The sequence below is a fragment of the Cervus canadensis genome, chromosome 1, assembly GCF_019320065.1.
Source record: "Cervus canadensis isolate Bull #8, Minnesota chromosome 1, ASM1932006v1, whole genome shotgun sequence".
Classification (NCBI taxonomy): domain Eukaryota; kingdom Metazoa; phylum Chordata; class Mammalia; order Artiodactyla; family Cervidae; genus Cervus; species Cervus canadensis.
Window position 1 is genome coordinate 108,168,755 of NC_057386.1, and position 11,754 is coordinate 108,180,508.

At 58.7% G+C, this 11,754-nt stretch overlaps 1 protein-coding gene across 3 annotated transcripts; it reads left to right on the forward strand.

The window, feature by feature from the left end:
- On the forward strand, positions 1 to 8,929 carry LOC122455267. 3 transcript variants are annotated; one of them, XM_043490256.1, is made up of 8 exons: positions 1 to 152; positions 1,691 to 3,392; positions 3,631 to 3,879; positions 4,044 to 4,167; positions 6,513 to 6,727; positions 7,256 to 7,326; positions 7,527 to 7,622; positions 8,695 to 8,929. In XM_043490256.1, the coding sequence occupies exons 3-8, from the start codon at positions 3,658 to 3,660 to the stop codon at positions 8,903 to 8,905; spliced, it is 939 nt and encodes a 312-aa protein (XP_043346191.1). In that variant the 5' UTR covers positions 1 to 152; positions 1,691 to 3,392; positions 3,631 to 3,657; the 3' UTR covers positions 8,906 to 8,929. The 3 variants fall into 3 exon arrangements, with proteins under 3 accessions (XP_043346191.1, XP_043346199.1, XP_043346208.1); XM_043490264.1 differs by having other exon boundaries at positions 3,631 to 3,822; XM_043490273.1 differs by lacking the exon at positions 7,256 to 7,326.
- The last annotated feature ends 2,825 nt before the right edge of the window (positions 8,930 to 11,754 follow it).

The window sequence follows — 11,754 nt, forward strand, 5'->3', positions numbered from 1 at the left end:
GTCAGCGGGTTAAAGATGGAGCCGGCGGCCGGAGGGCGCCACGAGGTGCGGGGTGGTCCCAGGGGTAGGCTCGGGCGGACGGCCGCCCAGACCTCTCTCCGCCACCTCCCGAGACCTGCCGCGGCCCGGGGGGAGGAAGGGGCGTCAGCCGCGTGAGTAGCTGGGTCCGAGGTGGGAGCGCGGGGCTGGGCGGCCCTCTCCCGCCGGGGTGGGGGGGTGGTTTGGAGGGGCGCAGCCCAACATCCCGGGCGCCCCGCTCTGAGCAGGGGACCACAGAGGGCCGGGAAGCCTCCTCGTCCCTCCTCTCTGGGCCGCCGGGCAGGGACAGAATGAGGGGCCCAAGCTGGGCGCCAGGAGCCAGGGGCCGGGGCCGGGGGCCTGAGTTGGCGGGGGGCGCGCCGGCCCGGAGTTGAGGGGGGGTCACCCTTCTTTTCTCCGAGGCGCGGGCCTGGCAAGCGCGCAGGGTCGTCAGGCTGTATCCACCCTCGCCCCAGGCTCCAGTGGGCTTCTGCCCGCACAGGAGCACGGGTCCCTCTCCTTTGTGTGTGCGCCGTATCCACGGTCCGCTCCCGCTCAGGTGCTGGAGCCGCCCCTCTGTCTGGGGTCGCATACCCACGGCTCTCCGGAGGGTGCCGGGGAAGGTCTGGCTCCTCTGGGGGTCCTGGGACCCCAAGGACGGCAGCCCCCCGGTGAGATTCCTTCCGCGCCCCGCTGTCTAGGAATGGGCCCCTAGCCCCACCCACCCAGGGTTCAGCTTGCTTCCCGCCCTGCGTGTACCGGGGGCGGTGGGAGTCCCTCCTGCTGGCCGCAGGTGCTCTGACGATGTTGCACTACTGTGCTTTGAGGAGCAGTGCAATGATATTGTCAAAGCATCTGGGACCAGCCTTGGAGACCCCTTCCCCCACACTGCCACTTCCCTTCCCCAGGCCGGGCCCCCGGACCTGCACGCCCTCCCCTCCCCCTGCCCAGTGCGCTCCCTTCTCCATGGAAACTTGAGATCCTGGCCAGGCCTGGGCCTCTGGGGTCAGAGGGCACCCTTCCCCCAGGCAGAGGCCCCGCCCCAGTGGGCCTGCATTCCGGGTCTCAGATCCAGGCCGACCACCGGGAGAGGCGCTGGCAGGCCTGCCTGACACTCTTTCCCTGTTGCACTACTGTGCGCCCCTGGGAAGCAGTGCAATGATGAAAGGGCATCGGTCAGGCCCCGCCCACCACCCACAGCGCCCTGGCAGGGGGTCCGGCCGCCTCACTCCACTAACCAGAAAGGAGGCACAGGTGCGGAGCTGGGCCTGCGGGCCCTCCATTGGAGGATCAGAACGGCAGAGCTGGGAGGTTCTCTCCCAACCTCTCCATCTAGGTTGTGGCTGGACAGGGGGTGGGGCAGACTCAGAAAAGCTGTGGTTTGAAGAGGATCTTTGCAACCAACTCCCAGGTAAGACTGAGGGCTCAAGGTTTGGTCAGGACCCTGTGGACAAAGAGGCCCACTGCTTTGCCCGGAGGGTCTGCCTGGGCCTGGCTCAGACCCAGCTTCACCTGCACGGACTTCCTGGGGGGTGCCCTGAGCCTGGCCCTCCTGGCATGCCTGGGGAGAACCTTCTGGGTCCTCCGCAGGAGCAGTGCTAGCTGGGGTGGACGGTGGGCTCGGGAAGTGGAGCCCCGTGCCCTCCACCCAGGCCCACGTGTTCTCTTACAGGAACGTGTGCTGCCTGAGCCTGCAGGAGGGACGGTGAGGTGCCCAGCATCCCACCCGGACAGCTGGAATCGGGGGCACTGGAGCCGACCTGCCACGGAGATTGGCCCCAGGCGTGCCTGCAGGGCCCCCTCAGCATCAGGACCAGACACAAAGGATTTTCATGTGCCCAGTGGCAGCCTTTCAAGCCTGTCTCCTTGAGAGGGGGCCCATTCGTGTCTGAAGGGGCCTTTGGGAGGACCCTTCATCAGTGGCTGTGCCCGGAGGGACAGTGACTTCACCCTCTGCCCTGGGGTAGAATCCCTGGCACCCTGGGTAGGATGAGGGGCAATGACACCTGCTCGTCTACCTCCTAGGCCTGACCCCTTGGGGTTCCTCCACCCCAGGATCACCTGACTCAGGCCCCCCTTGCTCCTGTGCAGACTCTATACCCCATGGCCAAACACGCCATGCAGCTGTTTCCTGCCTTTGCTGGGAACTCAGGGCTCTGCTCAAATGTCCCCTCCTAAGGAAAGTCTTCCTTGGGCTCCAGGGCGCCCAGTGTTCCTCCACCAGGGCCTGTCACATTTCCACCTGTGGCTGAAGCCCTCTTTAGACCAGGAGCCCCTGAAAGCAGCAAACATTTCATTTTTGGCAGTGCTCAACACGGCATACTTTTAAAAATCCAAAGAAACATATAAAGCGTGAAGTATTATCAGCATAAACATGAAGGGGATGTTAATCAAGGGCCTGCCTGACCTCTCAGAGGATGCTTGTCCTGGTATTAAAGAAGCACGTACTATGTATTTTAGAGTCAAGTCCTTAAGTCACAGGTGGCCGGCCAGGCAACAGAATGGAGATTTGGAGGCAGGTGTATCTGAGTCTGTCTGCAGCCCTATGCAAGATACACAGGCCACAGCTTCTCCTTCCTTGGAGGAGGGAGACCTCAAAGTGGGAGGAAGTGAAGGCCACCTCCTGTGTTGGGAACAGCTGGGGCTGGTGGTTTGGAGGTTTGGTGGTAGGAGATGAAAAAAATCTCAAGATCTTGGGGCTGACAGGAGGGGACAGGAACACAGCACTCCAGGGAGCACCCCACCCCCCACCCCCGAATCACAGACTGGAATGGATGGTGGTGTTGGTCCCTGGCCAGGTAGGAGAGGGAAAGTGAGAAGCAGGTTGTGGAGGGGGAAAGGAGCTGCCAGTTTCTGATGTACCGAGTGTGAGATGCCCAGGAAACATCCCCCCGGGGACACGTACATGTGGTTCAGGATCCCAGGGAACTTGGGGTTCAGTCAGTTCTGGGTTGAGACTAAGGAGCGGGTAAGATGTCCAAGAAGGGATGGTGAAGACCCTCCTGGAGGGGACAGAGGCTGGAGAGGAAGTCCAGAGAGAAGGTGGAAACTCCGGGGCTACAGGATTTGTGGGCAGAGAAAAGTCTCCGGGGCATTGACGTCCCTCAGGTCCCCCCAGACCCTGAGGAGGGGAGCAGCCAGGATGTGAGGGGCCTGGAGGCAGCCCAGGTCCGAGGGTCTCAAAGAGATTGCGAGAGTTGGCTGGCCAGGAGCGGGGTGGGCCTAGTCTGGGTGCAGCGGTGCGCGCCCCGTCGAAGCCTGAGGGCGCATGCGCGGAGCGCGGGCATTGTCACGTGCTGCCGTCCAGCTCGCGGTCTCCTGGGAGTGGCCGGAGCGGTCCGGGCGGCGGCGCGCGCGGTGGCTGGGGGACAGCGGTGCGTCCCGGGCCGAGCCCCGAAGGGCAATCGAGTTCCGGCCCTCGGGGCGGAGTGGGGGGCGGGGGCCGCCCCTCCTCTCCCGGGGAGGGTGGGCTGGGTGCGCTCAGACCCGGGGAGTCCCGACTGGATGGTGGCGGAGCTGCAACACTCGGGGGGCTCCCCTGTCTCTCGGGGCGGGTGGAGTGGGCGCGCCCAGACCCGGGGGACCCCGCCCCGACAGCCGCTCGGTCCCCAGGCAGCCGAGCCGCCGAAGCCCTCGAGGATGGAGGTCCTGGACGAGTTCGACAGCGAGTTCCCCCAGACTGTGACCTTCTGCCAGCTCATCTCCGAGGAGGACTTTGAGACGCAGGCGGCGACCTACACGGAGCGCGCGCTGCGCCGCCTCTTCCGTAGCCTCGACCGCAACCCGGCGCTGGCCGAGCGAGTGGTGCGCAAGGGCAAGCAGGCCGAGTGCGAGCGGCGCGGGCTCCTCTCCTTCCTCTGGGTGCGGCCGGTCGGGCGGGGTCGGGGCGGCCCAGGGTGGGGGGCGGCCGGGGGCGCCGGCGTCCCCACCCCTGCCCCGGCGTGGGCGGCGTGGTGGGGGCTTCCCAGAGGCCGCGGCTCAGGCATCTGGCTTCCTCACCCCTGCCTCGCCTGCGGCCCTCGCAGGCCAAGGCGTCGTGTGCGGTCCAGGGGGAGCTGAACTGCTGTAACAGCATGGGCGCCCTGGAGATGCACCAGCGCTTGGAACAGCTGAAGAGACGCATCCACCGCGTGCACCTCTACTCCCAGGGTGAGCCCACCGCGCGCTGCGCCGGCCCGCCTGACTCACACCTCCCCGCGGGGCCACAGCGGGCTTTCCACGCCGGCTTGGTCAGTCAGGACCCCTGGAGGCCCGCACACTGTTTGGGTGGGAGGCAAATTTGTGTTCACATGGGGACAGGTGAGGGTGGAGCTGGAAGGTGGCCGCGTTCACTGCGACACCGGGAAGGCAACTGAGGAAGAGGCCACTCTGTTGACACCCCCTATGTGGTGGGGTGACCTCGCTTTACCCCCGTGCACTGGACTGAAGAACTGTGTTGTCCTTTGGGGAACCCACTCAGTTTGTGTCCCTTGTCGGGGTCCCCGGTGTATTTGCCTGTTCCCCTCTGCCTGTGTGTCTTGGACGGTTGCTCTGAAGCTGTGAGGAGGTTTGGATCTGGTCCTTGGGTGTGTCCATGTTCAGGGTTGTACGGTGAACACCTTTGTTGCGTGTCAGAGGCCCTGGCTCATCTGGGCAGGGGTGGGGGTAGTCCCACGGCACTCTTTCATCCAACAGCTGACCCACACAGCATGTGTAGCTCTCATGACAGCCTCCCAAGGTATTCAGTTCAGTTCAGTCGCTCAGTCGTGTCCGACTCTTTGCGACCCCGTGAACCGCAGCACGCCAGGCCTCCCTGTCCATCACCAACTCCCGGAGTCCACGCAAACCCATGTCCATCGAGTCGGTGATGCCATTCCCACCATCTCATCCTCTGTCGTCCCTTTCTCCTCCTGCCCTCAATCTTTCCCAGCATCAGGGTCTTTTCCAGTGAGTCAGTTCTTCGCATCAGGTGACCAAAGTATTGGAGTTTCAGCTTCAGCATCAGTCCTTCCAATGAACACCCAGGACTGATCTCCCCTAGGATGGACTGGTTGGATCTCCTTGCAGTCCAAGGGACTCTCAAGAGTCTTCTCCAACACCACAGTTCAAAAGCATCAATCCTTCAGCTTTCTTTATAGTCCAACTCTCACATCCATTCATGACCACTGGAAAAACCATAACCTTGACTAGACGGACCTTTGTTGGCAAAGTAATGTCTCTGCTTTTTTTTTGTTTTGTTTTATGCCTCTGCTTTTTAATATGCCGTCTAGGTTGGTCATAACTTTCCTTCCAAGGAGCAAGCGTCTTTTAATTTCATGGCTGCAATCACCATCTGCAGTGATTTTGGAACCCAGAAAAATGAAGTCAGCCACTGTTTCCACTGGTTCCCCATCTGTTTGCCATGAAGTGATGGGACCAGATGCCATGATCTTAGTTTTCTGAATGTGGAGCTTTAAGCCAACTTTTTCACTCTCCTCTTTCACTTTCATCAAGAGGCTTTTTAGTTCTTCTTCAGTCTCTGCCGTAAGGGTGGCGTCATCTGCATATCTGAGGTTACTGATATTTCTCCCGGCAATCTTGATTCCAGCTTGTGCTTCATCCAGCCCAGCATTTCTCATGATGTACTCTTCATATAAGTTAAATAAGCAGGGTGACAATATACAGCCTTGACTTACTCCTTTTCCTATTTGGAACCAGTCTTTTGTTCCATGTCCAGTTCTAACTGTTGCTTCCTGACCTGCATACAGGTTTCTCAAGAGGCAGGTCAGGTGGTCTGGTATGCCCATATCAGAATCATGGCGTTATTTATCCCTGTTTTATTTTTATTTTTTATTTTTTTCCCCTGTTTTATAGAAGAGGAAATGGAGGCCCAGGGAGGTTGCCCAGCATATGTGGGCCACACAGGAGTGGTCGTGCTGAATGGGGACTCAGGCCAGGGTTGCTCCAGGTGCAGGCCCTCAGCCTCCCATCAGCACCCCCAGCAATGCTCATTCTCTCCGGAGGGCCTTGTTGACCTCTACTATGTTGATGGGCTCTAGATTTGAACAGTAGAAAGACCCAAACTCATGAGAACAGGGGAGAGGCGGGGGGAGGCCCCGGGTGTCTCCCTGAGCTCACTTCTGCAGGATTTCCTCCCCGTGGGCTCTCCCCCAGGATGACCCAGGGCTGGGTGGCATTAGTGGGCTCACTGTCCGGGGCCTGGACACCCCTCGGGGGTACTGGCAGACTCCACCGCGGGTGACTCCAGGGTGGGTGGCAGGCTAACCACGGTGGTGACAGTCTGCCGCTTCCCGTGGAATTCTGTCCTGGCACACAGCCTGGCGGGGCTCCGGCCTGTGCCTTGGGTGGTTTGGACTTCCCTGTGGGGCGGCCGAGGGGCCAGGGAGATGGCGCGAGTGGGTGCCTGTCGACGGTGGCCTTGGGCGTGGTCTCCCGGTGCCCTGTGTGGGCCTGTGTCTGCCCTCCCACACCTGGCCAGGCCTGGGGTGGGTGCTCACGGACGCCTCCTGACCTAGATGCCAAGAAGAGGAGGAGGAGGCGGAGACCAAAGAAACCGGAACGCGTCGTCTTGCGGGACCGCTCGACCTCCCCGTGCCTGCCCCCAGCCCTGCCGCTGCCCACACCACCGCTGCCGCCTGCCACCTCCACGGCCTCCACAGCGGCCGCGCCACCCGCTGTCTACACTATGCCCAGGGTCTTTGGCCCCTTCGCTCCGCTGCCCAGCACATCGGTCAGTGGTCCGCGGAGGGGCAGCCTCTGCACCCTGCTCAGAAGCACCCCAGCGATTCCCTGGCCCCATGGGAGAGGCTCCCAGAACGTTCTCTGCAGGCAGCAGTAGACAAGCGGATGATGAGGGCCGCTCTGCTGGCAGTGTTGGGTGGGGGATGCGCGGGACCACACCTGCCTGACCTCAGGGCGCTTGGCCGGACCTCCGGGCTCCCAGGGGATCCCCGCCGCCCACCTCGCCTCACGGGGGCCATCCTCCAGGCTGCCCTTGGAGTGCCTCTGCAGCGCCCTTCCTCCTTGGCCGCCCCTCCTGACTCCCACTTACCCGTCACCTGCCCCGAGGCAGGGCCAGGGCCGCCTCTGCTAGCTCCCAGGCCCCGTCCCCCTAACACCAAGCCCCGGCTGGCCGCCAGCATGACCTGACATGCTTGCCGATTGGCGGAAAGGCACAGCGTCCCCCTAGTTTCTGGAGAAGGGGCTTCTCTTCCTGAGGAGGACCCCACGCTTGTCCAGTTTCCTTTGTTTCCTGCAGCTGGAGAAAGTGGAAGTTTCGAGGTCTGAAGTGAAATTAAACTGGACTTGCCTGTCATCAAACCCAAAGAGGTGGGAGGATTTATTCGGGGTCCCAATCAGACTACAGAAGGGCTTAGGGGAACTTGCTCTTCTCTGGCCCATCCGGGATGCAGTCCTCCCTCTCAGATGTTCCTCCTGCATCCTGAGTGCTCCCTTCCCCTCATCCGCTCGTGCACGGCCCATGGCCCCCTGCACCGAGGCTGAGCCCCCTGCCTCACCCTGTCTTGCAGCCACATGGTCGACCTGACCCCCCTGGTCCTCAATCCCGGGGGCTTCCACTTCTCGTACCTGACCAGGAGCAGCGCGCACAAGCTCCACTTCCCCTGGTGAGTGTGCCCTGGGAGGAAGTGCAGGGTGATGGCCCCTCCCACTTCCGGGAGGTGCCCTAATGTCATCGGGGACCCTAAAGCTGGAGAGCGGCTGCCCCTTCCTAGTGCTTGTAATGGTGGGAAAGCGGAACCAAACTGCCCGGGGCCCAACATAAAGGCAGCGATTCCATCCGCTGGGGGCAGCCCTGAGATTGATCTATACGTGGTTCTGCAAATCAGGTGTTTCCTGAATGTGTGGCTTTCTTTTATTTTAAATTAGCTCTTTTTGTGAAGTATTTCCCATGTCATTGAGATTGCAGCTTCATGACGTTAGGGGGCTTTTCTGTTTGTTTTTAAACAGCTTTTTTGGGGTATTATTCACAGTGCATATAATTCACCCATTTAAAGTAATACCAGTGCCGGGAATTCCTGGTGGGCCAGTGGTTAGGATTCGGTACTGCAGGGCCCAGGGTCAGTGCCTGGTTCAGGGAACTAATCCCACAAGCTGCCTGGTGTGGCAAAAAAAAAAAAACCAAAAAAAACCCAAGACCCCCCAAAGCCTAGCAACTCAGCAGTAGTAAGTGCAGGACACCCACCCGTGTGTGGACGCAGCATCATTCACTCGACTACGCTCGTGAGCTGAGCTCCTCCCTCAGTGGGGACAGCTCTCCGCATCCTGTCACATGCTGCTCTCTGAGCGAGCCGTGCTGCCTCCTGGTGCCATCACCAAAAATGGGTGGTTTTTGTATTTTAAAAGTTTACAAAAGCAGAACATATTCTATGGGAAAAACTTCTCAATACAGAAATGAATACATAAAATACGAGAGTCCCAATACATCGGTTGCTTTTGTAAATCAAGGCAGGCTCCCACCGCAGCTTGCCCTGATGGCTATTTGGATCGTCTCCGGGTTTACACAGTCACAAACATTGCTGCGATGGACAGCTTTGAGCAAACATCCCACTCGAGGGGTTTCCAGCGGCCGGAATGTAGCGAGACCATCACACGGCCTGGGTTCCGTGGTGTGTTCTTCTGCTGGCCCTGTGTGCGCCTCCTGAATCCAAACCCATGTCTTCTGTGTCTCCTGCACAGGACCTCAGTCTGTAGTAGCCCTGCCGCCCCCGAGGAGATGCCGTCCTCGTCTGTGAAGGCTTCCATCTTCACCCCGCCTGTCCTGCTCAAGTTCCAGCCTGTGCCCAGACCCAAAGATGACTCAGAGAATGACCCTGGCAGCACAGAGTCTGTGCCCCACCAGAGGGACCAGTCACCTCTTCTGTGCAGACCACAGCCAGAGGATGAATAAATCCCCCTGCTGGTGTCTTCCCAGTGCCATGCCCTCACCTGCGCCTGACCCAGGATCTCAGCCCTGGGCACTCTCAAAGAGCAGTGGGTGAGGGGGGCTGCCTGTGCCGTAGTGACTCTGTGACCCCTTTGGGCCTCACTTGATCCCGCTGAGTTACAAGACTACCAGTTTTTGCTATGCCTGGCCCCCAAACACAAGCCTTAGAAACAGTGGTCTGTTCCCCCCATGGGACGACAATGAGCCAGTGAGTCGGTTTCCAACTTGGCGCCTCCCTAAAGAGTTTCAAAGACATGTGACTCTGATCACCTTGCACGCTGACCTTAAAATCACCCTGCATGTGGGATGTGAGTCCTCACGAAGTGCCCGACGATGCTGGCGGGTAGAGTAGGTGGTGCTTGAGCCCTTACGTATGCCCTGCACCTTGCTTGGGGCTTCCCAGGTGGCGCTGGTGGTAAAGAGCCTGCCTGTCAATGCAGGAGACGCAAGGGATACCGGTTCCATCCCTGGACTGGGCAGATCCCCTAGATGAGGGCATGGCAACCCACTCCAGTATTCTTGCCTAGAGAACCCCATAGACAGAGGAGCCTGGCGGGCTGCGGTCCACGGGGTTGAAGAGAGTCAGACACAACTGAAGTGACAGCTCACAGCACGCATGCGCCTTGCTTGTGCTTGGAGAGAGCGGACAAGCAGCTGGGATCCTGGCTCGTAGGGAGGTTACGTCTCACCCTGCAGAGAGGGGGAGAGAGTGTTTGTGTGCACGTGTTTGGTAAGCCAGTACACAGACAGATTAGCACAGGATTACAAGCGGTGACAAGCCCTTGAGGGAGTTGAGATGGAGCTGTATGGGGTGACTGGCTGTGCTGGGGTCCAGCCTTGGCAGGATCCAGGGGGTACCCTCAGGATGAACGGCGTCGGCAAGAGAGAGAGAGAGTGAAGACACGTGGGACCAGCCCTCATAGGGCCAAGTCTCAGGATGACGAGAGAGAGAGTGACCAGACGGGGGTGTTTGCAGGGTCTGGCAGGGTCTGGCAATGCTTTCTTTTTTACCGTAGCTTTTATACCCCGAGTTAGTACATTTCTAAGGGGAAGATAGTTTAACATTCTGTAAGCTTGTCCTTCACAAAACCAGGGTGTTTTCTGCATACTTCTTTGTTTATGAGGGTCTTGTACATTATCTTCTGGCCTTGGGGCCTATTAACATTTTATGCAGGTCAGGTGAATGTAAACCTATTTTCTGTTTCTATGGTGACCTTAACTGAAAGGTAGCAGTCTCCTAGGGCAACAGTACAGAGCAGAAGTATAACCTTGTTAACACAAAAATTAATCCTTCTGCAGAAGTTGTCAGTTGCGTTTATCTAAGAAGTTTACCCCCACACAGACTCTGCGGCTTCAGTGAGGCAGCCTCTGCCTAGCACTCCTGGCTGACAATTAACAACCATCTCATTTTTACCACACTAGGGCTAAGCTCTTATTTCTCTAGATCTTTAACTATATTAACAATGGTTTCTATAACACAACCTTAGCACATTAAAGGCAAAAACACAGCAAGCAAAACACAGCAAGCAAATGTTAACCCAATAGCTACTTTTAGAATAATTTTTCTTATGTTTTCTAATAGGACTTCCTCACCCCCCCGAAGGGCTCTATGTTTACTAGGGCCTTTATATGATCAGGTTCTTTATGCTATTTTATGATTAGGGTATTATGAACAATCATGCATATTAGTACCAAGGGCATAAATGCATTTGCCAAACAAACTAAAATACCAGCAAAGGAGTTTAAATTAAAACCCTCCTTTCACCCTGGATAATCTCATAAAATACCATACCTGGGAAACTTAATGATTAAAGTTCTAAATTGATTCTTATTTGGGAAGAGATCAGGGAAGGCCTTCTGCCTGTGTCACAGAAATTAGGGAGTAGTCTATTGAGGCAGGCATCAGAAAGACAGATATCATCTTCAAGGTGAGCGCCGGGGGCAGCTTTTTGAAATCCCTGAAAACCTGATCTGCCTTGCCTGTCAGGCTGTCTCCTCGTGACCTTGTCATGGGTGGGATCTCGTGAGCTGGCCTTTTCGAAACCCCTGAAAACCTGATCCGCCTTGCCCGTCAGGCTTTCTCCTCATGGCCTTGTCATGGGTAGGGTCTTGTGTGTTGGCTCCCGGCATGGCTGGATAGTGGTATTCTGAGGAGAGCAGACCCTAGAGGGGGAAGAGAATTCTGCTTTAGCAGACATGTTGAATTCGAGTTCACTGGATGCCCGATTAGAGGGCAGAAGTCAGGAGTGCTCGCCATTTAGTGTTGGGAAGCAAGGGATACAGGCGTTTAAAGCGACGAGCCCCGGCGAGATCACCCTGTGCTTGAGTGTAGAGAGAGGTCTGAGGCTTGGCCCGGGGCACCCCAACGCGGAGGTCTGGCGGAGGGAAGAGGCTGAAGGGATCATGAGGGCTTTGGACCTAAGGGCTTGATGGCTACCTGCCCCTGGGCCGCCCAGGAGAGGGGGCCTGCAGGGGCTGGGGTCCGGGTGAGCGGTGAGAGAGCGGATAGCGAATGTGGGTGTCCATCTGGAGGTGTCGGCCTGGGGCAGAGATGGGGCGAGGCCCGGGGGCCTTAGTGGCTCCGAGCGGAAGACCTGAGAAGCCAGGCCAGACCAGGGCGGGTTTGGGAGGGGATGGCGTTGAGCCGGGGCCAGGCAGGCAGGCTAGGTAGGCGGTGCACAGAGAGGTGCAGGGACGAAGAAACTTCGACGCCGAGGGTATTCGCCTCAGAGCGCAGGAAGCCTCGGCGCCTGGCGGGCGTGCGCTCAGGGTGGGGGCGGGGGCAAACAGGGACCACAGTTCCCGGCGTACCC

Excerpts from the sequence above, each read along its gene's own strand:
- LOC122455267 (XM_043490256.1), top strand. The coding sequence starts at position 3,658 with ATGGAGGTCCTGGACGAGTTCGACAGCGAGTTCCCCCAGACTGTGACC. Across the intron at positions 3,880-4,043 it reads GGCTCCTCTCCTTCCTCTGG|GCCAAGGCGTCGTGTGCGGT; the intron begins GTGCGGCCGGTC and ends CGGCCCTCGCAG. Across the intron at positions 7,327-7,526 it reads CTGTCATCAAACCCAAAGAG|CCACATGGTCGACCTGACCC; the intron begins GTGGGAGGATTT and ends CCTGTCTTGCAG.